This window comes from Atractosteus spatula, chromosome 17, assembly GCF_055471065.1.
Source record: "Atractosteus spatula isolate fAtrSpa1 chromosome 17, fAtrSpa1.hap1, whole genome shotgun sequence".
Lineage (NCBI taxonomy): Eukaryota > Metazoa > Chordata > Actinopteri > Semionotiformes > Lepisosteidae > Atractosteus > Atractosteus spatula.
This window is the reverse complement of record NC_142722.1, coordinates 13,153,751-13,181,205: the sequence shown is the minus strand read 5'-3', so window position 1 is coordinate 13,181,205 and position 27,455 is coordinate 13,153,751. Positions and strand designations below refer to the sequence as shown.

The window sequence follows — 27,455 nt, the reverse complement described above, 5'->3', positions numbered from 1 at the left end:
TTAATAAAATGCTTAAAATATTTGCTTTGTATCTAGTAGACCTGAAACTGTGTAAATGCCATTAAAACACCAGACATATGGGAAAGAACAACCAATTTAATTTGTACCAAAAATACTGTACCAGAATTTATACAGATGTATTTACACAGTAAATATATTTGGGCTAACACAATCATAAGAATAGTGGATGATTAAGCTAAAGATCAAAGTTACATTTCAGGAGATCTTTAGTTAAAAATAACAGTGAACGAGTGCTGTACAGTGTTTATGTGCTAAGGTGTGAATCTGTAGCCAAGACTACCAGTGCTAGAGAAATTAAATGGTTACAGACTTGATTTTAACTAGTTGTTCTAAGACATTTGAAGGGCTCTTTACCCTACTAAGTGGAATACTGCTATCACAAAGTTTTATAACACAGTACAAAAAAGACATTAGAAAAAATAAATGATCAGTGTCCTGCACTGATAGACCATGCCATTTGTTATCTGCGAAAGAGCAAATGCTTTGGTTCTGAAAGGCCTTTTTTCACAAAGGCAGAAATGTATTACAGATATTCTGAGAACTTGGTTCTGTCTCAGGTGTGAGACATTAGTTTAAGTGCCTTCAGAAAGAATGATCAAACTTTGCATTTGCCTAAAGGCATCCTGTACTTAGGGCACTTTTTAGAAACAGTCTTTGGAAAAGAATTTTCTGAGAATATTCACAGAAATGTGGGTATTCATCACGGATATCAATGAATATGGAATATTGTCAAGGAAATATGGATAATGGATCACACTGATCTATTAAAAAGCTGATGCATTTGAATTATAACTGTATTTGTGGATAGTTCCCAGTGTAAAAGTTGAAAATCTATCATGTTTACAGTCCTAATTAATTTCCTCCTTTACAGTATCAAATTTAATAAGTTTTCCAAGCACAACACCCTGAAGCTCAGTCAGTTTTAGAAAGAGTGTTACACTTGTAGAAAAGACAGATTTTATGCTGCTACATTTCAAGGATCAAGGCAATACAGTATCTCGACTAGGGCTCATCTGATAATATTTCAGGCACAAGGTCTGTTAAAAACCTTACAGTGTATTTCTTCTTCCCATGCAAACACAGATTATCTGTATTGTTTGTGATGTGTGGTTTAGATCTTAGATACAGTTAAATCATTAAAACAGACCCTCCCAACATCCTAATAATAGTTGTACATCACATTCAAACACCGAGTCTACATACAAATGTTAAAAAGGGGAAATCTGTTTTTGGATCAGAATGTGCTGGATCACTCTCATACATAGTTCTAGTCATGTATTATATAATACAGTTATTATGCGTTCTGTGTAAATGGTCCTGGAACAATAAGAACAGTTGAATAAGAAAAGAAAGTGGTGATTTAGAGTTAAGTTTAAATGTGGATTAGGATGCTACAGGGTCAATGCTGAAATCCAGGGTATCTGAAGATAATTGCTGGTTGAGCTACTGACTAGTTCATGAACATTACTGCACTTTCTGAGATAGGACAATATTGAAAAAAGATATGAGATTCCCTTTTCCTGAATATTGGTTGCACAATGATAGATTATAAAAAACGGGAAATACTGTCTTTAAACAAAAACTGCTACATGACCCACTCATTGGGTATTCTAATGCATTTTTTTCCTGAGATGAAATTATACCTTTGAGTTCTGGTCCTTTTGTTGAAAGACTGCAAAAAAAGCACTGCTAAAGGTTTACAGTATCAGTAGAGCATAGCATGGATTTCACAGCAGAAAAAAGTGTTACTTGGTAATCTGAGTTGGAAGAGTGCAAAAAACTCAAAATCCAACTGGGTCTTCTTGCAGTGTGAAGGACTGCAGTTCGTTAATATTTAAAGGAATAAGTTTGGTTTTCCATAGTTTGAAGAATATGTCATTTTGAAAATACTTTACTTATATTGTTACAAGATTGCCTGACTGTAAAAAAACGGGGTTGGAAGACCTTGATAAAAACTGAGAACATGCCCAGGAAAGGATGAGGTCACAAAACTGAGGCTAGAATGTTAAAATTAGCACCAGTACAAAAAACATGAACTGTTACACATCCTTTTGCACAGAAAGTCTCTTGTGTTGTTGCTCCCTTCAGATAGCGGTGTTCTTATCGGTAATTATTGGACGTAGGACAACCAAAGAAATCCATTCCAATCTGACGTGGGTATCCATCCAAGACCTTCACTGTCACAGGATCAAACTTCCAGTACTGCCTTCCTTGCAGAAAATGGGCATAGCCTGAAAAGGAACAGAAAATCAGCAGACAAACTCAAAGACTCACCAGCTGCCCGCAAAGGAACAGTGTGTTATCTCCACATTCCAGTTTTGCTTCTTATCGCATTTCCTAAAACATGTCCTGCCTACGTAGGTGTTGTTCATGCTATGCTGATGTGCCAGATAGCTAAGAACAGAAAACAATTTTCTCAGAAACTCAGATTTTTTTCCTAAGAATTATTTTTTGTTTCTGCATCTTTGGCTGCCCCCCTCCCTGACAGTCTTACCTCTGGCATGGAAACACATCGAGAGCTCAGCTGCCCCCCTGACATTCCTGTTTACTGTGTCCCAGCTTTGAGGAAGAAGTCTGCTTGCGCCTATACTAGGGTTAGCAACTTGCTCTGGCTGTCTCATTTTACGTATAGCACTTCTGACTATATTTAATAGGATTGAATAATTTTCGTATAGATTAAGGTTTATAATTCTAATTGTAAGTTTGCAACAATAGTTCCCGCAAAAGCAGATGAATTAAAAAAATCCTCAGGAGTTTGAACTGAAACATTTTGAAACAGGTCCTCAAGAGCCACTGTGTGCTCTGGATTGCATTTCCCATGAACTCCCGTGTTATTCATTACACAAAATTAAAGCAATTCATTGTGTCATTAAATGGGATAAGCTCTTTCCTCAGGGTGTTTGAAAAGATCTCTAAAAGTGTTTTTTTTTTAGGGATGCAGTTTGGATCGTGAGCTGGACAGCAGGGAGGAGGTCCTACCATAGCTGTCCTGGAAGGCGGCATCAATGCTCGTAGGGACGCCCCTCCAGTCCGCTAAGCTGCGTGGGTAGACCATGTCCACACGGTTGGCTGTGGGGTTGAAGCGCCAGTAGCTGCTGCCCTTGAAGAAGTAGGTCTTCTTGTTCTTGTCTTCTCCCCACATCAGGGCGGCCTGGATGTTAGAGATGGGCAGCCCCAGACTGCTCACTGAGTCTGGGCCAGTGATTGGCTTCTCCCCATCATACACCCAGTAGTTATGACCTGAAGACAGACCACAAACGAAGTCAATCTTTTTTGCGCTCTCTTTCCTGCAAAAGCCTACAGTGACTCGTTTATTCAGTCATAGTTACAGTACGTGTTACATCATTTTTAAAACATGACATTATTTTCATACAGAAGTAAATTGTAAAACTTGACCCCTGCCACTTATTAGTCATTTTTGTGACTTTTTTCAAGAATTACAGTTCCCAGTTTTGGGTCCAAGATATTGGGTCTTAGTGCTAATGATTACTTTGAGCCACAGTAAGTAATGCAAGGGAACTGGGACCTGAAAATATAAACGCTTAGCTCATTTCAAACTGATAATATTTAATTTCAATAAAACTGCACTGTGTAGAATTCACCTCACTGCTATTGTTTTTCCTGATATTACACATGAGTGTGATGCATTTTATTAAAATACGAACTAAAGTTCACTGAACCTTGCAGAAACCTCAACGGCATGTTACATGAAATATTATGTGATGACATCCCTGATAAAATACATGAGGTATTATGTATTCCAGAGTAAAAAAAACTAAAGCAGACCTCTGATCATGTAACAGGTGTTGAGCACTGTGGAATATTACTGTATTTGATTTACTTCTAGATCGTGACTTGCATTTTTGGAAAATATTGAGTCTCTATTATATATCTGAAGAAAATGCAAATGAAATTAATTAAATATGTAAAAATATACTGAACATTGAAATAAACCGCTCTGCATATACAGTATAAATCCATTGCAAAATTAAGTATATGGATTCTGGATAGTGATTATGTGCTTTGGCCTCATTTTGATTGGTTGGTTATGACTTACTCTGATATACGCAAATGAAGATTTTTCGGTGAGCACTAAAGTCCCTCTTTAGTGAGTGAATTTATTGAATACAATTGATAAAGTTATTTTTTTTGCTGAATGTAAAACCTGCTAAGGATGAAGGAAACCCATTGGAAAGGTGGAAACACCTTTCTGTCACTGGATGTTGGAAGCTGGACTACTGTGCCTAACTGTCTGGGGTATTCATAGCCAGTAGTTTATCTCCTAGCCAGATGTAACAGCCACACACAGTACGTTATTGATGGGCTGCGATTGGGGAGACCACAAGTTGCAACACATCATGAAAAACATTCTCATCCAAAAGTTATTGTCTGGGCAGGATTGTCTAGCTGCTACAGGCCTCCACTAGTAGTGACTGGTGGCACCTATCTCACCGCTACAATGATCAAGTCCTGGGACCTCACTTATGGCCCCACATCTGATCTGATCCTGGCATGACAGTATTCCAGCAGGAGAATATCCTCATGCTGCCTGTGTAACCCTAACTTTCTTGTCTTGTGAGATGAGAATGTGATGGTTGTGCCCTACTGGCTAGACTCAAACATCTGTAGAATGAGCTAGGACAATGTGGCATCCAAGGTTCAGAGACCATTAAAACAAGATAGATGGTTCAAAAAACCTGAGCAAAATATCATAGCAGCTGAATCATGGTGCAGAGCAGGGAATTGAGAAATATCTTGCAATTATTGAATTTGACTATATGACTACATTTATATGACTGATACCCAAAGAACTTGCTTCTCTAAAGTGTTATTTTTAAAATCTTAAACATTGTGAAACATAGTTCTCCATCTTGTGGATTTTAAATATACCATTAAATCTACCTTAAGTTAAGCATCATGACCACAGTTTTGAGTCTCTTGAATATAGGAAAATTGTGAAAGAGGTATAATGATTTAGGTAATAATGCTCTGGAATAAAAAAAAACAGTCCTGGCTCAAACTACAGAGATTTTAAGTCTGACTTCATAACACACTATAAGCATCCCCTTCTTTTTGACTACATAAAATATTATGTTTTTTTTTAGAAAACTTCAATCTAGTAATATAATTTGAAGCCATTATGTGGAATTTAGCGTAAGGAAGCTACTTATCTGTAATAAAACTTTGGCCGTCTGACAGGTCAAAATAGTTTTACAACATAAAACAGAGTACTTGTAAGGAACAAAGGATTGGCACACCTGCAGATTCTAACATTTTAATTAGACCACGTTTTTAGATCTTATTGTTTTCTATGATTTACAGTATCCGAATAAACACGAGAAAGTTTGGTTCAAAGCTGTCTGGCATCCTTGAAAAGTTGGGCTTGGGGGGCAGGGCATTTCCTTCTTCACCTGAAGCTTGCCCGATCTTGCACTCTTACAAACAACCTCCAGCTACAAGAAACAGGCCTCTCACTGTCGCCCACCTTGAAAGAACCAAATATTGCCGGAGCCGTCTTCAAAGGCCGCGTCAATGCGGTCTGGAATTCCCCTCCAGTGGCGCGATGCCAAGGCGGGGTACCCCTCCTGCAGCCGGCCGTCCCGGATGCGCCACACGTAGCGCGACTTGAAGAAGAAGAGCTCTCCCCGGATCATGGACACGGCGTCGAAGTCCGTGTCACAGGCGTTCGGCTGGGGAGAGACCAAGGAAGCCCACTCCAATGTCAATCAGGTGAGGGGTGACTGAATAGTCCTGTAGTTGGAGTGTTTTTGATCTTTTTCTTCTAGCGCTTCCTTGTTTCTTCAGTTCTGACTGTTTAATGTCTATTTTAGGTGTGCCTTTTTATTAGCAATAATCTGTCGAAATTGGCATGCTCTTAGGTACTGCTTGAAGATGTCCATAAAAGGACAGAGGATCTCCAGGATAAGGGCTGATCACTGCAAATGCTGTGTGCAAAAGCTGTGCTGTACATCTTTTCATCTAGAAAACAGCTTCCTGGAATTCTGCCTGCTGAGTTTGCATGTTGCGTCTGAAACATATGAGGGAGCAGTTGTCTTCTGTAATTTGTGTCTCAGATTTGCTTTATATTACCTGGACTAAAGATGGATTGGAAGGTGAGATTAAAGCTGACATTTCATATGTTTTGTATTAAACCTACAGCATGAACCTCCCTATAGTTTTTAAAAATTATTTCAAAGTTAGCACATGTAAGAATGCAGGTTCTTGGGAGGAGCCACGACGAATACCGTCAAAGTCAAAGTCAAAGTTTGAGGGGGCGGAGGTACCAGTGTAGGTCAGCAAAAGGGGGGAAAAACAAAAGCTAAAGCAATGTGTCCCCCTTAATCCAGGGCTCTGCATCCACACTGAACACGCCCCATGTAATGCCACACACGCCAATCTCGGGCTTACCTACCTGCACACAATGACTGTGGTCTTAGTGACCCTGGGATGTAAGCACCTGTACTTCTCAAACGCTAATAGTCCTGTCATATGGCCACTCACTGTAGTGACGATGATCTCGTTGGTCATAGTGGTGGTCTGGGGCTCACTGTATTGGCGCGGGCCGTAGAGGTACTGAATGCCCTGCTTGTCATCGTCACTGAGCGCCAGGGGGTAGGAGAAGCTGTAGAAGGGTGACATCACCGCACCAGGCACAAGAGAATGTTGCAGACCCAGGACGTGGCCAAACTCATGGGCAGCCACCTGCAGCAGGTCCGTTCCTGGCAGCAGGCAGAAAGAGGAAGTGTCATGTTTTCGCTGACTTGCCTTACCAGAACTTGACGAGACAGGTATATATTTTTGTGCCCATGCAGAGTGGCTTTAGATGATTGAAGTGAGGGGGAGAAAATTAAAATATATAATTGTTCTGTCAGTGGTAGACAGCTCAGGGCTTTTGCTGTCTGCTTGAGCACCTTGATGTTGTTAGTGCTGATGTTTTAAGATTCTTTTGGGAACACGTTACTTTGAGTTACGTGTATGCTTGTTTTGATTTGGAGTGAGTCACAGTGTAGAAATTTCAAAAAGAAAAGCTTCGTGGCCCACCTAGAGAGACACGGATAATGTTCCTCAGCTTTTCTTTGACAGAAATTCCTCTTTCTTTTGTCTTTGAATGATGATTAGATTGCATTCAGGAAAGGTCATAACACTGGGCTGTATCTCCACACACCTGGGTCATTTTACAGTAGTTAAACCGTGTGAATTTCAACACTGCAGCTACTTTAAGGGTAGGTGCTGCATATGTGTCAGAAACTAACAAGCCCGTGCAATACAGGATGCCTCAATATGATCTTTTGAGAATTAGCTAGTTGAGATTATGTTGGGATCATTTATGTACGAGTGGCCGAGCACAAGAGTTCAAATGCAGACTCGTATCATAGTGAGCTCTAAATTGCAACACATTTGCTTTGCAGAATGTGCTCCTGATATGCATGCTTTCTTGAATGTTGCCAAGACCCCGCACTCACCCATACTGTTGCCGACTGTCCAGGTCTCATCATAGTCAAAATGGATGTCGCCTTCTCTGTGCGTTCGGGGAAAGAAGGCATGGGCCAGGATGCCACCTGGGCCGTCGAAAGGGAGGTTGTCTCCATGCCAGTATCTGGGGGTACAGTCAGTGGACAGGCTGGACGGTTAGAAATCACTGGTAGATATCCATACGCCTGGGCCTTGCTCTTGCCTTTTCCATTTATGAGCACTTTTTCTCAAGCAAGATCTCTTTTTCTTGTCCTAATCTGGAACAAAATGTGTCTTACTTCCATTTAAGTATAATTTTTATATTATTTGAACTCTTTGAATGTGAAGCTCAAGTTCATATCTTGGGTGCAGTTGCAGTTGGAAGAAAAAAGGTAGATCATATACTGTATATAAGCATATCAGAGTACATAACAGTGAATACATATACTAATGAATATTTTATTCATTCATTTCATCTGTTTTAAAACTCCTTACTGAAGCACAAATTTTACTCTTTTTAGTTGTGAAAATATTTTCCATGCCCATATACAGTACACTGCATTGTAATAAACAGTCACTTCGTCCCAATGTAGTTTCATTTGTCTTAAAATTATAAACAATGCACATACGTTGTTTAAATCAAAACTTGAATGTTCAACCTGAACACTGTAATGGGTGGAAGATGTTAAATGTTAACAGAAGCCGCAAAGAAAAATCAAAAACCTACTGTATGGTACTGTTAGTAAGAGTTGGGATACAGTATTAATCCTAAAATCCTCCACATCTTTCAGGTGGTGACATGTTGTGTAGCAGGGCATAATGGCAGTTGTTTGTCATTCAGGTGAATGATGGGTCAAGTAGATCTCCTACTATATGTAAAATGCTTGGGGATCATGAAACACACAGTTAAAATGCAAGGAATTGTTGTATCGTATTGATTTACCAATCATTGTTTCTATTTCTAGATTTGTACCTGAAAGTTTTAATTTAATCCAATAATTTCAGCATCATTTGCCACGTATTACAAAGCTGTGAAAATCCCCTCATTTTCTTAACCTGGTTTTTACACAAACGTTTGGTCTGCAGCTGTGAAATTCCGGTACTTAGCAGTAGCAAGGTACTTAAAAATATCAATAGATCTTGGTAGGAAAAACAGTAATTTCTTACATGGAAACCTGACATAATTGCTTTAAATGCTGTTACGTGTATGTCACCCATTTGCTGTGTAAGCGGCATGGCAGGAAACATTTACAGTGTCTTTTATGTTGTCCTCAAGTTAGTGCCTTTTTGTTCACAGTTTTGCATTAGCAACACATTAAGCACATTTGCAAAATTGGCATTTCCCTTAAAGTGTAGTTATATCAGCAAAAAGCTAGTTGGTGAAATTGCCCAGAAAGCCTCGTTAGGAGTAGGCAGAGATCCAGACCATCATCTGAAATAACGGGGCCGACGCATATAAACAAGCACTGCTGGCCTGTTCCATTTTCAAAGTGACAAATTCCCCAACATACTCACTTTGATGCTGCCACAAGCACCCTTTAGGCATGCATAAACTCATCAGTTTAGCAATTTTTGGCACACACTCACACAAGGTTTTCAAGATAAGAGTATTTTGGAATAAAACAAATCTGAGATCATGCAGAATTCCTTTCAACAGGTTCTTTTTTCCCCACTTAAATACCAGGACTAGTTCCAGACCACATGTGGATCACTAATCCATTTTAAGCAACATCATACTTACTGTACATTATCTCATGAGAAAGAGTGGCCTTTTCAAGCTATTCTTTTGCATTTTTAATGCATGATGGGAAAAGTAGCGGTGACAGAGGGGTTTGTGGGTAAGTCTTCCAGCAGTTTTCTGCAATATCTCTTGACGCAATATGTATTTGCTTGTGAAAGTATTGAACCGGGACAGCGTAGTTAATATGTCTGATGTACCAGATAAATTCATTTTAGAGAAGGAGAGTGTAAAAAATGCTGTGTCAGTCCAGTTTGTTACATCATCTCAAATCTATTTCATTTTATTGTTATAATTCCAGGTTCCCTTAATTTCCTGATATTATTGTTTCGGAAACCTGCGGTACTGCATGCTAATGGGAGACAGATCTAAACTCCATCACATATTACAGTATATACAAATTCAATAAAACAGCCAGGTTGTAATTAATCTAAAATACAAAGAGTTTGAATAAAATGCACTACTTTCATTCTATTTGAATATTTGTTGCACATAGCTGAGTTGTGTTAAGATCTGGTTTAAGGTGAAACATTAGAAAATGAAGGCTCTTTAGTAGGTCAATTCCCTCCTAGCAGATAAAAGTTTTTGAGATATTAACAATACTTCCCAGTTTATTTTCTTAGTATTTATTTCAGTCCTCTAAGAAGTAGCTTCTCGGCCACAGCACCAACAGTTCAAAGTGTTCTGAAACATGCATAAGCTGTTCCAGAGCTGTCACAATCTTAGATAAACATTGCAGATGCCAGAAGTGTGAGGCAGCCTTGGCTTTTGAGCCGAGAAATATTCCTATCCAATCGCTTTACATCTCTGAGTCGCTGTCCAATGAAAACAAACGAGTGTGACATGCACACAGCCAGCACTGGTGTGTGCATTCAACCCTTGGAAGGTTTTTGTTTTTGAACTCTCTGCCAAGGATAATAAACAACTGCATTTTTCTGAAAAGGCACGCCAAACCGTTCTCTCAAGCCACTTGTACACTTCAAGCCATTTCTTCTGCTTGGTACCATTTTGATACCCGCTTCCTCCGACGTGCTGTTCAGCAGCTTTGGGCTGGGACAATGATTTGTTGCACAACACCAATAAGATTTCTCGGGGTTTCACCTTACCTTGTGAAGTCAATGATGATGTCAGCCCTCCCGCTGGCGACCTCTGTAAAGGTCAGTGGGGTGACTTCACTCCACACCCTCAGCGCCTCCTGGAATGCCTGCCGCACCTTTTCTTTGTCCATCTGCCAGGGGAAGCGCATGATCCTGGGCAACACAGGGACAAGATTCATTCCTGCTCTTCAAAGGATAACTGTGTACGGTTAGGCTATAGGAACTGAAATCTCTTTAATCTTGAATGGAGGAGACCACGATTTGCCTTGATATGAGTATTTAAAACTGTGCAGAGTATTTGCATTCAATGCAGAGGTCTAGCAGAGGACGAATAGTGAAACACTGACTCTTAAGACACAAATGGAAATAGAAAGGATGTACATTGAGGACTAAAAACAGGAAGACTCTTCACTAAAAAAGGTTATGGGTATCAGGAAGCCTTTTAAAAAAAGCTGAGGTATTTTAATCAACAACCAAATGAAGCAAATCAGCGAAGTGAGGCAAAAGGCCTTCTCTTGTTTGTGAAATTATTTAGTTTTTGCTCTAACCCACCCGGTTTTGAAATTGCCAGTTGTATTCTTCACAAATTGAGAGGGGGATGAGGAAGTAAGGGGTGATTTCACAGACTTGCCCACCTTAGAGATGCTCTCCACATGCCCCCACAGCCCACAGCAGAGACTGAGCACTGTGCAAGGAGACGCATGTACCTCGTTGAGGTGAGCACCCTAGAGGCTGGAGGAGTTGGCCGCCTTTGGCCCTTGACTAATCCCACGCTACCCTCTGCGGCGATCAGCCACGACTCCTGGGCAACAGAGCTCAGCCTGCACTTAGACAAGCACCTTTTCCAGTCAAGCCACTCAAGGGGCCCCATTCGTATCCTTTCATATGGTCTTACACAAATGCAACCACCATCAGTGTGGCTGCAAGTTTCCTGAAGACAGGAGAATTGAGGTCTTCACCCAGTCTAACCCTGAGACTCTGGCAGATCGAGCGTACTTGATAAATTGCTTTGTCATCCAAGGACTCTTGACAGGTGTAGCAATAATCTTGGTGTTGTGAAACCCAGGCTAACCATCTTTATTTTGCTCTCAGCAGAACCTAATTCCTGTGCCACACAGTTAGGCTGGCAGGACAAAACAGACAACAAAGTAGACTATTGGGGGGATACGAAAGAAAATGGGCCAGTCACGAAATTCAAACAACTTTCCGTGCTGGGCTGTAATACCTGACATATAGCTAAAAGCAACTAGCAAAAAATCCTTTTCAGTAGGGGAAACATTTTTCAACTTTGCAACCCACAGCATGTGTGTCAGAGCAGAAAAAGATATGATATGCCTTCTGTTCTGAATCAGCCTTTTGTTTTTCAGTTGTGCAAAGCGGAGTTACAGTATTTCCTTTGGGCAGTCAGTCTTTATTGGGAGATAACGAAACGCAGATGTACTCTAAGCCACTTAATTTTTTAAAAGTAAATCTCAAGGAAGAAAACCCTTCTTTTTCTGGTTTTTAAACTACACTGAGACTCACTTTAACTAGGGTGATACTGATAAAATACAGAATGTCTGTTTGAATCATTTAAAGAAATTAAAAGAAAAAATCTTCTGTTCAAATGGCCCTCAAATCAGGGTGAGAGCAGGAGAGCCTAAAACCTCCATTCAATTTCAACAAAGTTAACTGTCCCTCAATGGATCAATAATTAATTAAATGATCCAGATGTTAAAGATCACTTAGTTAAGGAGACTTTCTGTGAAACATAATGAAAATGCCTACTTGCCTTGCAATATTTACTTACCATTTATGATAATACATTTTCACTATTGTAATGTTCAGACATAAAAAAGCCATTTTACTGCAGTTTAATGTTGACTTGCACAAAATCAGCAATTATAACAGTCCCCTCCTCCAGATGATTACTAAACGCAGAAACCTGAGATTGTTCATGGCTAAGGGAGATTGGTAGGTCTGAAACTGAAAACAGGTGAAGCTTTTGAGTAGGGCTGAGTAGAAAAAGCCACAACAAATGAAGTGTTTTGAACATCATTCATTCCAGATTTGTCTTGGCCTTTGAAGAACACAAAAGGTGTTCATCTGTAAAGCAGTTCCCAGTTGGCTCTAATTATAATGCATTACTCACAGAGGTTGAAACATTTGTCACTTCTAGTCACTATTGAAACCCTATAATGTGGCTGCTTTTGGGGTCTACCGGTCACACAGCTGTAAATGATTGGTAGAATAGCATGAACACACAATTCTTGCTATGGGCATTTCTCTCTGCATTACCAACCTCTGTTCAGACACCTGTGTGACTTATAAACCTTGACCTCTCTTTCATGCACAGCACAGAATGACTTCAAGCTCTCTGCTGTACAATGCATACTGTTATAAAAGGACCTCATACCAAAATGCCTGACAGTCGTTGTGCAAAAGTAATGCAAAAGAACACTATTCTAGTCTATAATGTGGTATTCTTCCACATTGGAACAGCCTATGAATACATGGACGGATCTGGCTTTATGCATCCTTGGGTACATGGAGTGAAAAGATGTTTGTAATAGAACAGCCAGAAAGATTCCCTTATCTTAGCTGATATTTTCTCCCATTTGGTCCTATTTTCATTATTTGTACCTTATTAATCTCACTTTTATTATTAGGATTTTTAATGGGAGGGATAAAGGACAAGTTCTCACTGTCCTCCTTCTCGTTGTTCTGCACGTCTGCAAGCCCAAACTGGGATGCTGCCCTCACTCACCTGCGCAACCACAGAGCTTTCTAAAGATGCATGCTGGGACAGATTTATGACCACAGACACTCAGGCTCTTGTTAACTTGTGGGTTTCTATCGGAGTGGTTTTCCACAGCTATTCCACTCTGAAGAGCTGTCATTAACAAAAGGAGCTCTAAGACGGAGCTATTATTATTGTCAAAAGGTTATTGTGTCGGACAAAAACCAACCCACACAATAACCTTTTGACAACCTGCAGTCTGTCATCAAATACTACGGTGTAAAGAAGCTACTGATCGCCCTTTACAGTGTATGACTTTGCTACTTTTCACGTAGATATACTTTAGAAATACAGCAAAGTATTAGTTCAGTTGCAGGAATGCAAATGATTAATGTTTCCAAAAACATTATACCTCTCTTATATTACATGAGTTTGTCTATGACTTGATATGGCTGTTTTGTCTTAGTTCTTGTAGTATACAAGTATTTTGACCAATTGATGTCAGAGTATTATGGTTCTGAAATAAATAAAATAAAAATGAGTTTCAGTCTACATAGCTAAGTGCAGGAAGTGTGCCTGAGGCTCCTTTTCTTTTACTGAGAGTGTTTGGATACCCTAATTTACTGCATAAATACTGGTATGTTCTTGGCAGCCACGAGAGTCAGATGGCAACATGTATTTAAATAAATATTGCTCCCTCCTCTAAGTTTCTCCTTTGCATAATTCTGCATTTTCCTTTTTCATACAAAGCCACATTGCATCTATTAAGTTGTTTTTTTACCTTTCCAAGAGCTCAAGAAGAGACCCTTGTGCTCGATTTTTAAACATGAAGCACACCTCCAACATTTAATGCTTATAGTTAAATATCAAAACACTTCCCAAATGATGTAATTATGCTGGTAACATTTTCCACCAAATACCTGCAACTCTTCTTCTCTGTTGATGCATACATTAAAACTGGAGCCATATGGACTTTAATGTTCAATTACTCTAAATTGTGTCCAGCCGTCTGAAGACTTTGCCATCTGTATACAAACTGCACAGAAGTCCCAATACTGCTGTTAAGAGACCTTCTGTGACTTTTAAGAGGTTTTAATTCTCTTTTCTGTACCTGTTAGCTCATTGAAGAACACTGGAGGATGTCAGGCTGATGTTATAAGTAGTAACTGGATGTTCTGCATTTTGTTCCTGAGCACTGCAGTGTATACAGACGAACAAAAGTGCATGTGAAATACAAACCAGAACAACACACACTTGTGACTAAGTGTATCTCGGCACACATTAGCATAGATGTGGCAATGTTGTGCCTCTTAAGGCTTGATATGTACAGTCCTCCCTAAGACTCAGAGCAGATGGTTTATAAAAACCAACCACAAGGTACCAGAGTTTCCACAGGCAAGTGAGAAAGGAATGAGCCATGGTGCTGCTATCATGTAAGATAGCAGACCAGAAGCTCTCGAGCTGAACCCTCACAGAGGTTGCAGTGGAGGAGCTCTCGAGCAGCAAGCTACTGTAGCTCAGAAGCTGCGATCTGTCAAGAGAGGTGGACAGAATACTGATAGAGGGTGGGCGCTCAGGATTGTCACATTCCTTTCAAGGTTGACATCTTTATGACTTCTTGGCACAAGTATAATGAAAACCTTCTTCTTAATGAGCAGTAGCGTGGGTGGTCTAACTTGTGGAATCATTAATCATTTGATGCATACAGTATATCAAAAAGGACCAGCGTGATTAAAGATTTAAGTTTTTTTTGCTTTGCTTCCTATTGTGCAAAAAAAAAAATCCTCCTGCAGCTTTTGTATTAGTACGGGTTTAAGCAGTGAACAAGACTATCCTGACAGCTTTGGAATGCCTGTATAGTGCTCTGCTCACTCTTGCTGTACAAACAGAAACACCAAGGAGAACCACAGTGGGCAATGGTGCATCAGAAGGTGCCTTCCACGGAGCTCTGATGCCAGCGGTTTAAGTCATGATGTGACCTGCCACATCATGTCCATCACGCCCGTCTACTCTCCCAGCACTGTTCTAATGTTATTGTCTTTAGCCAATTATCTGATCTGTCTAAATTTCTCATTAAATCCTTTGTTGCTCTGAACTGCTGACAATGACAATGCTGTCTACGGGTCCACTCACCTGATTAATGTCCTTTCTGCTTGGAAAACTGTGCTCCATGTAATAAATGAAACCCAACTGACTTTCACACTACCTATCTTGAAATTTAAACATTGTGTCTGAGAAGTTACTGTGCTTTAAAGATACGTTGCGTCTCATTTCAAATACATGCCATAATTTTCTTAAAACCCCTCCGTAGACCTCTCTTCTCTGAAGTATTTCATTTATTGTGGCAAAATCTGAAACTGGCAGATGTTTCATGTTCATGCAACATCTAGTGAAAAATAAATAAGGTAACGGAACAGCCTTTTCAATAGCTGTTGTTGCATGAATAAACAGGAGACGTGAAATGTCTGAGACCCAGTGGCTCGGGCCTTTTTAAGTGTGCTTGCTTCAGGATGTGTCTGCTGGCTTCTTACTTGTAAGTCAAGTCCGTCTTCTCCCAGCGGCCCCCAAAAAGCACAAATCGCTTCTGCCGTGGGTGACCGCTGTGTGCTCCTCTATGCGCGGGGTAATCGGGGACACCACAGCGGGGCCTCTTCCAAAACGCCGAGCCGTTGCCAGGCAGGGCCGTGCTGCCCAGGTCTCCCTTGCCGCTGGCTATGTCCTTCAGTGTCTCCTGGGAGTGGTGCAGCCGCCCCCTTTTCTTCATGTTGTAGAAACGGGATTTCTGGAGCCATTCCTAAGACACAAAACGGAGTCAGATGACGGGCGTCCACGGGGCAAACTCTTCTCACAACACACGGGCAGCACTGTGAGGAGAAAAATAAGCGGTCATGTGAGCTGTAACCAGCAAGGAGCAACCCTCCCCTCCAAAATTCTTCTCTAAACATGCAAGGATTGTTTATTCAACAGCGGTGTAAGACAGCAATTCAGCTTCCTTTCCACGGGAATGCTTCAACAGCCCCATGCTTGCAGGATCCACATACCCTCACATTCATTAACACAGTCAATTTCCTTCACAGAATTTGAGGAAATGCTTCAGCTAATTGACTGGGAAGAAAACAAACTGGAAAAGAGGAAAATGCCACTTACTGGCAGTCCTGTGATGCTGATTTTTCACATGTTTATTTATTTTTTCTTATGGCCTCTGTGAACTTTAGGACACTTGTTTTTAAAAGAAAAATGAAAGCTTCTGCTTCTCAACACCAATGGAAAAATTAAAAGCTGCAACTGAGGGATGTTCTTGGTCATAAAAAAGGTCTTGAAAGCCCAATTAATACAGCTGTTTGTTATGTATTACAGATTTCCTTCTGGAATCAGAGCATACGATTCTTCCTACTTGAATCATTCACATTATCTTGTGAATAATGTGCATTCACAAGAAAGAAATCTGTCAGTGTTTTCATAACAGTTTAAAATAAGGATCAATATCAAGGCATCGGATAGGTTTTTTGTACATTTATACATTTTATTTCTATTCCAACTGTGTTGTTCTGCTACAGAGACAGTACTACTGCCCATTGACTGTATATTTTTTTACCACTGTTTTTGTCATTATTGTATTTCTCAGGTTCCAGCTTGAACTGCAACTGCTTTTAGGAAATAACCTTTCTAGCTCAGAGAGCACCTCTGTGGTTGTGATAAAAAACTATTGTTGAAAGCAAGTAGAAATATTACAATACAATATCAATAACACAAGAGTGCTTGGTGTAACACCAGTGTCCTGATAAACGTTCACTTAGGCTTTACAATCTGCCCTGCCTATAGCCTTCTCTTCATTCCACTGGTAACGGAACTTCTCACTTCTCCACCTGATGTGCAGAATGGCTGCCGCACATCACCCAGTTGGGTGGCACACTTCAGTGGTGGACAAAGTGGATTCCTTCCTGTATGTAAAGACTTTGCGGTTCTATGGAATGTGAAGCGTTATATAAATGCAATCCATTATTTCTTACTTTGTTTGACTTCAGAACCTCTTCTATTGATAAGCACAAGCACTGTGACAGCAATGATTGCTGAAAGAATATACAATAAATGCAAACTGTATGTGTATGAATGCCCAAAACCCTCTCTGGCTCAGGTCCCACACTGGGAGTAGCTAAGAAAGTTACAGTTATGAGCTTTGTTTTTCACTGTTTTGACTTGCTTCACTGTTCTATGCCATGAGCCTAATGCTTTAAGGGAGGGAGATGTTTAGATAATCTCTCTTTTAAAAGATACCATGAAACAACATGTTTTATAGCATAATTTGATACCGACTGCTTAGGATAATTTGTTTTCCAAACAGAAGCATACAAGAGCTAGATATAATACCCATGTCTCAGCTGAAACAGAACTTGAAAAACAGAAGCAGCAGATTATAGCAAATTCTCCAAATGGTTGAATTTTGTTGATCCAAAGGTATCTCTTTTTTGTATTATCCCAGAAAGGATTACTGGATTGCAAAGAGACAAGCACAATATCTGATGTGCTTTGTTAATGCCAACCTTTACAACATATGAGGATATGTTTGTAATGTTGTGATTTATATATATGCAGTCATAAAGTCTGTGTTCACTGTATACAGCAGCTTGAATTATTGGCAGACTTTATTGGAATGCTCTATTCCAACAATGTTAGCAAATAATAATAATAATTAAGTTTAAAGATTTAAATATTTTGTTTAATTCTTGTAAAGATTTAAAAAATCTTCAACTGTGTGAGGCTTTCATATAATGCAACATTTGTAGAAATAATGAACAAGTATTTAATAAACTTTGAGGTGACATCAAGGTGTGGAGTAATGATTAGGGCTCTGGACCTCTAAAAAGAGGCTCCGGGCTTCCAATCTCATGGGACTGCACTGCTTGCTGTATCTCTGAGCAAAGCACTTAACACAGAATGCTCCTGCACAGTGCCGCTGGACCACAAATTCATTTGAGTTATGGTTTCCATGTGGTGATGGTCTTGGTAATTCATTTGGATAATGACATCAGCTAAATCAATCACAAAAGTGATTTAATATAGTGGAGACAACCAAAGCACACCAGGAACAATGTAAGATAAAACTGATTTGTGACAGCATCATAATAGCAAAGAGAATAGAATGGCAATGGATTGGACGTGGAGTGGCACATTGGCACAGTGGTTAGTGTTGCTGCCTTGCAGTGCTGGGGCCTGGGGTTCAATTCTTTGGGTGGGGTGTTGTCTGCATGGAGTTTGCATATTCTCCCTGTGTTCACATGAGTTTACTCTGGGAACTCTGGTTTCCTCCCACAGTCCACAGATATAATATACTGTGGACTGGCAGGTTAACTGGCTTCTGGAAAAATGAACCCTGGTGTGAGTGTGTGCATGTTTGTGTCTGTGTGTGCCCTGTGAGGGACTGGTGTCCGTTACTTGCCAGCAGAGACTTCGGCTCTCCCCTGAGACCCTGTACTGGAAAGATGTTTAGAAAATGGGTGGATGGATTGGACATGTTGAAAGAAGAACAGATAATTGATGAACGACGCAAGTAATGAATCAAATTCCAAGATCTCAAGAAATGAAACTAGTGGATCTGCAGATGTAAAATGGTCGAGGGCAGCCAATGGACAGATGGCCATTGAAGATGATTTTGATTATGTAGGAACTTATAATTACTATGTTTATAACTACGCCACATCCTTTACAAATAGAGCAAAGAGGATTTTTGCTTTTTATGACCAGTTTGGTCTACACGAGCGTAAGGAAGACTGGGAGCAATCTCAGATCCTATTAATTCCTCAGATGGCTGTTTTCCGTACAGTAACTCTACAGGAATTGAAGTTGGCTGCTTGTCAATAAACAGAGAGCAGGTTATGACAGAAGTAATAGCAGAGAGCAGAAAAATGCAGCAACGTGTCTAAGACTAGCAGAGAAACGTGGGTTTAATATTGGTACAAGGAAGAATATAGTTTCTTAGCCTGTATATGGATTGTAAGTTTTGACTTTTCTCTCTGTCCCCTCCATTTTCTGGAATCTAGACTTGAGTATGCACATTGTCAAGCTTGTTCTGTATTGCTAAAGAATGTTTATTGTAGTGCTATACATCAGTAGACTATAATGTACGACATTTTATCCAAAGGAATGTGGAAAATGATAGAGCCCAAAAAAGAACAGAAAACATTAAGTTCTCTTTATCAGCCATTAATGGTCTGATAGCTTCGCATGTCTTTTTTCTCAGCTTCCAATGATCCATTTAGCTCAGACAGCACAATTGAAGAGTAATTAGAATGCCTCAGCAGAACAGATTCCCAGCATGTCAAAGGTTAAAAGCACGAGTAACAACTTGACCTTGAGTGAAAAAGCTACCCTGGAGCCAAGAAGCTGAAAATATTTCTGGTACAAAGAGCCAAAAAAACAAAACAAAAAGCAAAACAAATCAAACATTTACGCAATTTGCATAACTTACAAGTTAAACAAGATCTTTCCTCAACTTGCCTACCTCAGTTGAACACAGAACTTTCGAAGTTACAGGAGATCTATGAGTATGATTTCTTGTTTTAAGATAATATTGTTTGAATGTCATCTTAGGGTTCTGTTGGTCAGAGTTACATGGCTATAAAATGTTGCTTAAAAACTGTAATACCAGTAATATTCACATAGTTTTTTAATAGAGTGGAAAACAGAATAATTCAACTTCAAAATCTTACAAATTTACCAGATGATTGCAGAAGTTTTCTCTCCTAAATATTACAGATGGTTTCTGAACTGTTAAACTGTCTTTATTCTGTCCAGATTATATTATCAGAGTAAATCAGACTATACATTGGTTTTCCCCTAGTATTTTACACAGAGATACCTCCCATATAATTTCAGTAAATATTACCTGCTTATTCACCTGCTATTGTGTTCTTTCATTTGGTAGGATGGAGGGTGTGCTTTGATATAACTTTATTTTCTTCTCTGTAAATATGATACATGAGTGCTAAGTGCAGTGAGTTGGGTCTTTTACAGTACTTCACTGTTAAGAGTGGTCCACAGGGAGCATCACATCAGGGATGAACAAACATACCCTCACGTCTGTTAGGATATAGTAGGATGGTGCCACTGCCTAAAGTGTTTGAGACTCATTGACAGGACCATAAGGAAGAACCATATGGTTAAGTGCTTAAGAATGGGTTACAAGGCATTTCCTGGCTCTGGTATTAACATGAGCAAGTTACTAAGCCTACTGAGGTTTGTTCTTCAGTGGAACAGTACCACTGAGGTGTTTCCCACCTCCCAAACACACACAGGTTAGGCTTGACAGATTGCATTAAGCCCTGGTACACAACTCCAGTCCTGGGGGGTCACGTTGTCTGGGGGGTTTTGTTCCACCTCTGCTTTCAATGACCTAATTGAGGTCATCATTATTCTAATTGGGCCAATTTCTAAAGGTGTTCAGCTGTTGAAAGGGCTGCAGTTGTGCGCCTCTCCTCTATGTTGACCCCCCCAGGGTTTATTTCAATGTGGAAGGCGGCAGGGCTCTGCTCTTCATTAGCTGCCCCTGTTCATAGTGGCTTTGCTGTCTCTGTGCCTCTCTGTGCAGCTGAGCTTATGGGACACCACAAGGACAGACGGATGGATTTTCAGGGTTTGACACAGCAGGTGAATGAAACATGGTGGCAAACCTTATCTCTGTAAGGGGGCTTGGGTCCATTTTTTTAATGGATCATTAGTGACAGCTACAGTATGTATTGAGCACCAGTCACTACAGTAATTTTTTCTGCTTTTGTATAAAACACCAAAGGCATAAATTTGAAAAGATTAATTAGCTGATAGCAGTGGATTCTGTATCTACCTCCCATGTCACCACAGGGGAACGGAGAAGAGTTAAAGAGTCTGATTACAGACTCAGCATGACATGGTATTGTACTTTGGATTTGCATGTTCTTACATGAGTCTGCAGTAAAAAATCTTTTATAGGAAACTGAAGAGCAGTGAGATCTCAAGAGATACGTTTCTCCGCAGCTTCTGGAAAATATTTTAAGTGACTGAATTCAACTTGAAATTATGAGCAGGTGAGAATTACAATTAATAGTTTATTGGCTATTCTGAGAAAAAGTGAAAAAAGGCATCTCGTGCAGAGACACATCCAGCTTGTGGTTACTGTGATGGCAAGAATTGAGCATATTAGGAGAATCCAACAGAACAGTAGAGTGTCAAATTAAACATGTCAGCACAAGGTGCCTTTACAAGTATTTCTCTTCTTGGCAGACACTACTTAATTCAGAATAACGTGACATGCACATTTGAAAATGTGCTTCTGCACTAACAGCGAAGGCCTTGTAAGGTCATGCATTGCCAACTATTTTATCATTTCAGACCCATTCTCAGCATACTCGTGTCATCCCTAAATCATTGTGCTATCAGTTTTTGGCAATAGCCCAAAACAGATCAAACAGCTGCAATTTTGCAGAAACTGAATGCTGAATCAAGACACAGAGACACTTATTCACACTATGATTTTATTCACACATTCAGGTCAGGTATTTAATCTCACCTTTTTGTTAATTAAAGTTCATACTAATTGCATTTTATAAAGACGCTAATTTATATGCTGTTTGTCCTGTTTGAGCAATTGTGTTTTGGGGAAGCATGCAATTTATGGTCACAGAAGTTCACACAAGTTTCACTATACGATTATTTTACAGTATTAAACTTGATATGAGTTATGCGAGTAAATAACATCCTTTCTACATAGGACTGAGCAGAATTTCTACAATTTCGGCGAGAACAAAAAATAACATTTGAGTCTGAATAAAAATGAGTGTGCCAAAGTGCTGAACTCTTTCAGAAGATAATAAATATAAAAAATGAAGTGGGGACACCAAGAGCTAGTGAATATATATTGTATATACAGTGTGGGCAAAGGAAACAGAAAACAGCTGTCTAAGAACACTTTGCTGTTCCAACTAAAAGTGTGAACTGATAAGGAAAAAAGAGGATATCTGAGAGCCTCCTAAAATCTCCCTCTTCTTAAGTCACCTGAGGAAAGGTAGAAGTTCAAAGTGGATATTGGTTACAGGGTGTTTCAGTCACGTGAGGTGATCTCTGTTGTGTGAACCACTGTTAGGGGTAAATGAGTTTATCAATCTGCCTTAAGACTGCTGCTTTGGTTGTGCTGTTTACAGGCGAAATATCCTCCTCAAACCCTGGGACTCCTATCTGTGAATCAGTCTGATTGCAATCACCAGCCCTGCTAAATTCTCCTCATTCTTTTTCCACAACATATCTGTTGCTTAAGCCCATCTAGGTTTCAGGATAAATTTAACTTGGAAGCCACCACCTCAAAGCAGGCTGTGAAAGGATCTGTCCTCACCCTTGGCCCATAGTTTTAGTGCGGGTACACAGGCCATCAGCAAGCCTTGCTTTGTTTCGGGGAGACGTCTCTTACATGCAAAGCAAACAATGGGGACAACACTTCCGACATACAATTAATCAGCTGCGGAAGTGATACTGTAGCTATTAAGAACCATTCACCTTCCAGAAGAGGCATGAAGAAAAATGCTATACAGTATACCTGTAGATAGGTTTCTTATGCATCAAATTAGGTCAGTAGAATCTGTGCCTCAGTTACCTATACAGGTATTTAGTTGTCTGAAAATAGTAATTTAACCATGAACTCACAGCACTTGATTTAATTCCCTTAATCCAGAAGATTTAATAATAAGCCCAGAGCCTTGCCTCTTGGCTCTTTGTGAAGGAGAATTTCTTGAAAGGGACATACAGTAGAAGAAATATCGATTGATATACATGGATAAGTACATGATACACTTCAGGGACTACAGTAGCAAATCATCACCCCTTCCCTTAATCAGCCTTTGCGTTGTATGCCAGAGTATGAACTTCTTCTATAGTATTTTCTTTTTGCCCTGATTGTCGATTTCATTGTAGCTCCTCATTTTGTGTAAACTGCAGGTGCACAGGTGACTGAGTAGTGAAAGTTTTGCTTCCACCGAGTCTACTAGAGGTATAAGAGAGACCTTCCAGTAATGGAGAGAAAACCTTCGACTGTGCTGTCTTTGTAACCTTTAAATTGTTCCAGAAGATATCTATGCTTATCTTTTTTTTGTACTCTAAATGTCAGGTTAGAATTTTGCAAAAACATGTATTTGCAGCACAAACGTTACGAATTGCTGCTCTAGGCTCAACAGGACCAAGCATGTGCTTTTTGGAAATCCGTTTGGAGCAGATTTGAGCAACTACAAAGGAAGTGGTGAACATAAATCCATCCAATGCAGAACATCATCACAACTGGCTGGAGCGCTGATGACTCGACCCAGTAATAGTTTTATACTGTCAAATAACAAATCCACTTCATAGCTGCCAATACCCAGAACAGACAAAGATAAACCCATTTTAGCAATACTGTACATACTGTATATGCAACAATCTAATAATTCAATATAGCTATTCAACTGGTTTGTGTATGTGTATCTATACACATGTGGCATACAGTTCATTGCAATGTAACTGGATTTGCACTGGAACCAAATGGGTTGAATTGCCTGCTCTACTTTATCCTCATTCTTGGGTTTTAATGTGATGGAATTATAAGCCTTCCGTGATGTCAAGGCCAACACCAGATTGAACTCCACTTTGTGTTTGTGTTTGTAGTTTAGAACAATTGAAATTATTTACAAATGTGGTGTTCTTACATTTGATACCCACAAATCTGAATGTAAAAATACCTACAGGTATGATAATTGAACCTGAAAGACAGAAAATGGGAGCTATAAAGGCTTTTCAGCAGATCAGCAAACCAATGGGAAGAGTGACAGCCACTTCTGTCACAGCTATCTTGAAGCTGTCTTAACAGCTAGCTTTCTTCATTGCTCTCCATTGGAAAACAGCCTCCCTGTATACCTTACACCAAATACCACAGCTGACTTGTCCCTGCCTGCATGGTCTAAAAAGGATCTCATCTCAAATGAGGAAAAAGCCAAATGCACTGCAGATTTCGGTTTCCACTCAGAACTCTGAACGCCGTGAAAAAAACAAAGTTGCAGGTGTTTGTCCTTTTATGTTTAGAACAGAATAGTCTATAACAACTCCCAGGAGGGTTTTGTGTCTTCTGTTATTTATAATACTGTAGCTTAGTAAGGGACAGGACAAGGCTTGTATCCTCACAGTGACAACAATCTGATAACATTTCTGTTTTTGTTTCTCTTTGGGTTTTGTTGACACTTTAATTTGGAGAGTTGGAGACTATGGGCTTATTTTACCCCTAACATACCCCCTAAACTGAAACTAGATTATTAACTATTCTTCTGCTGAAGTGTCATTTGCAGTACATCACTCTCAGAGAAGGTCTGATCTGTAATTGCTTTTTTATATCAGGAGTGCCTGAAAGTCAGCCAGTAAGCACATTGTGTCCAGGGGTCTTTACAGTGGGCATGACACAATAGGATCAAATCCAGAGAAAATGGCCATCCCTTTAAAATCAGGCTGAGAACCTGTAAAATGATAAAGTCTCACCAGTGGGGGTCTTGTGGTCACAAGTCTATGCCCTTCGGCTCTGCCTTTGACATTTCATTACTTGCAGCTTGAGATGCTACATATAAAACTGGTTTTACAACTGAACCCGAGGTCACATGCTCTTAAAACAGCTGCATGGTTTTGTATTACATGTGTACAATATTGTATCTTCGGAATAGATTTTCTGTTTCTTAGGTTAGTACTCCCATGTAGGTAAACATGTTTATTTTTTCTCTGATGGTGGGAACAATAATGTAATGCACGTAAGTTGAAACGCAGCACGCTGTTGGGAAATATCGGCAATGACCTCAGCCATTGTCGACTCCTCAGTGCTAATTTGAGCCCATGGCTGTCGACATAAAAGGCAGGAGAAGGCGGCGGATCAGTACACTTACTATGCGAAACTGCAGCAGCTAAGGTGCGCGGCGTTTCTTGAGGTCAAGATCGGTGGTAAAAATTCAACTTCAAGAATACTTTCAGAATTTCGCAGTTTCGTTCAAAACGTCGGTTTTGACATCCCGAGAACGTCTTGTAATATAACAAAAATACCATCCACTTGGCTTTCCTCGCTACTTCTGTTACATGTCCCTCAGAGCTATAAGAAAGCACATTTAGCCAAGCACACACAAAATACGAACCCCCGAGGCAGTGAGTGAATGCAGAAGAGATAAATCAAAAACGTCTTCACTGTGCTATTTACTACTTTTTTGCCTAGTTACATATCAAGTTACTAAAGACAGTTATGCTTAGCAGAATTTTATAATCTCACACAAAGCGTCCTAAAATCCATTCTGACTTCAGCATTATTTTTAATATATGATCTTCAATAGGAATAGTAGCATGGGTGTATTTGTCCTGTCCACATTATATGAACGCGCTCTAATGTCGATCTAAAATGATACTTCTACGAGTAATTTTATATAAGCCTTCAAACTCAAATGAACTCCAATGAAGGTTTTTGACTCACAGGTGAACACTACCTTTTTCTTGACAACCTGGAACTACAAGATCGAATGCCGTACGCGAGAATGCGCCTATTCTTACTTGAAAGATTATGTTTCCGTTCAAGACCGTTCTGAAGAAAAGTTCAGTGCCAGGTGTATGAACTCCAGTTGTTAAATAGAAACTGTCTTTATAGTAATTGCGTTTCGCTGGTATGTTGCAGGCTTACTTCTAATCAGCTCTGTACCATCACTTAATTTCTGCTCATCACGGCTTTTTTTCTCGATAGTTGGCCGTCTTCTTGCAACCTGAAAATACTATCCTCCCTCCTGCCCTTTTTTTTTTTAACAATATTTGGATGTGTCTTGCACATACCTGTACCGCCTTCTCGAATACATAAAGCAATCTTAGGATTCAGCCTGGGAACAAAAGACTAACGCTGTAACATTTAACCAAGTCATAAGTAAAAAGCCGCAACAAAAACAGCAATGAACGCGGTCACCGTGCTTCAGAAGCGCTGAGAGGAATACTGTGCTTATTATTAACCGCTTCAGCAACAACAGACTTATGCAAAAGTAACTTGTTTTTGTATCCCGCTGGTGGATAAACACGCAATAAAGATAGCCGACAGCTGCTTGCCATTACGGTATATATCGATGCCTTCTTTTTCTAGTGATGACACTACACAAAACACGCTTTTTCGGATGGTTTTATAACTTTAATGGTTATTTTAGAGGCTAGTGTCAGGTCGCTTGAAAACAAGAAGAAAAGCTAAGGAAATACCCTTTTCTGGGAGCAAATTCGTTCCACGTCGATTCAATAAAAAAACCACTGTCCACAGACAGGAGACCCCCATCTCTGTGAAAATACATCTATACGTGCTGCATACATGTATACATTTTCCAACATATTCATCTCAATGACTTCGATGCGCACTGGATATAACGTGTTGATAAGTCCTCAGATAATGAGAAGCTAACCAGAAACGAAGGAGCAAGAACGTGTTGGGAGAATGGGAAGGAAAACTGCATTTTCACTCACCCCTGCTGCTTTGTACCTGTTGGTGCCTTTCCCCTCGGTAACTGGCAGAGAATGAGCGCAAAGAGGCAAGGCGAGGACGCTCGCTAGGAGCAGAGGGGACAGCATCTTCCTCTCGTCCAGAGTGCAGCGGGGCAGAAGGAGCGAGCAGCCTGCTCAGAAGCTAGTGACTGACGGAGGGATGTCCAGGAGGGGGTTTATAGTCTCTCTGATTCCTTTGTTCTCTTTCTTCAAATTACACTTTTTTTATGGGCTGGAGTGACAGTTTCACCAGCTGCCACGTGACTTTTAACTCCTTGGCGCTGCACGGCTGCGGATTCAGCGCTTTTTCAGAGGAGAAGAAAGAGCGACTTGAATTCCGTGCTTACAGCAACTAAGGGGTGCAGATGATTGTTTTACAACTAGAACTGAAGTACTGGAAGCGATGAAACGAGAAATTAGAACGTATTTGACTTCTAGCCTGTTATTAAGAGGCTGTATATCTTGCCTGTCTATTGTAAAGGTGAAGCAGGAAAAATCGGTGAGATTGTCTTCTGCTCAGCCATGGAAAAAAATCTGATTCAGCTTTTAGAAAATGTCTATTATGATGATTCCCTTCTAGGCATATTAAAGTGTCTTTGGATATACACAAGTGTTCAAATAAAATACAGTGACTAAAGTTTATTTCTCTCTATGGTAAAATATACATGTACACAGTAAAGCATTGTAATCATAGTTAACTACATCACACCATGGTTTTACTGTGGTCAAGTTGTTAAATTTATGGTAAACCACAATGAGTCATACCAGAAGCATTACTATGCATTTTTGCCTTCTATCTACCACAGTAATTGTAGTAAATAATAATATGTACTATACAACGATAAAATAGGGCAGTCACGAGACACAGCAATTTTACAATTTCCAGCCATTCAAATTCATAACAAACTTT

The 27,455-nt window shown here is 39.9% G+C and overlaps 1 protein-coding gene across 2 annotated transcripts; it reads right to left on the bottom strand.

Moving 5' to 3' along the window:
• Positions 1–79: 79 nt before the first annotated feature.
• mmp11b (matrix metallopeptidase 11b) lies at positions 80–26,717 on the bottom strand. Of its 2 annotated transcripts, none has more exons than XM_088935304.1 (8): positions 26,528–26,717; positions 15,559–15,821; positions 10,318–10,461; positions 7,485–7,618; positions 6,523–6,740; positions 5,507–5,711; positions 3,001–3,261; positions 80–2,252 (listed from the first exon to the last, which is right to left on the bottom strand). In XM_088935304.1, the coding sequence occupies exons 1-8, from the start codon at positions 26,630–26,632 to the stop codon at positions 2,122–2,124; spliced, it is 1,461 nt and encodes a 486-aa protein (XP_088791430.1). In that variant the 5' UTR covers positions 26,633–26,717; the 3' UTR covers positions 80–2,121. The 2 variants fall into 2 exon arrangements, with proteins under 2 accessions (XP_088791430.1, XP_088791431.1); XM_088935305.1 differs by having other exon boundaries at positions 15,559–15,891; positions 26,528–26,641.
• Between the last annotated feature and the right edge of the window lie 738 nt (positions 26,718–27,455).

Excerpts from the sequence above, each read along its gene's own strand:
- mmp11b (XM_088935304.1), bottom strand. The coding sequence starts at position 26,632 with ATGCTGTCCCCTCTGCTCCTAGCGAGCGTCCTCGCCTTGCCTCTTTGC. Across the intron at positions 10,462-15,558 it reads AAGACGGACTTGACTTACAA|GATCATGCGCTTCCCCTGGC; the intron begins GTAAGAAGCCAG and ends TGTGTTGCCCAG. Across the intron at positions 2,253-3,000 it reads CGCCTTCCAGGACAGCTATG|GCTATGCCCATTTTCTGCAA; the intron begins GTAGGACCTCCT and ends GTTCCTTTTCAG.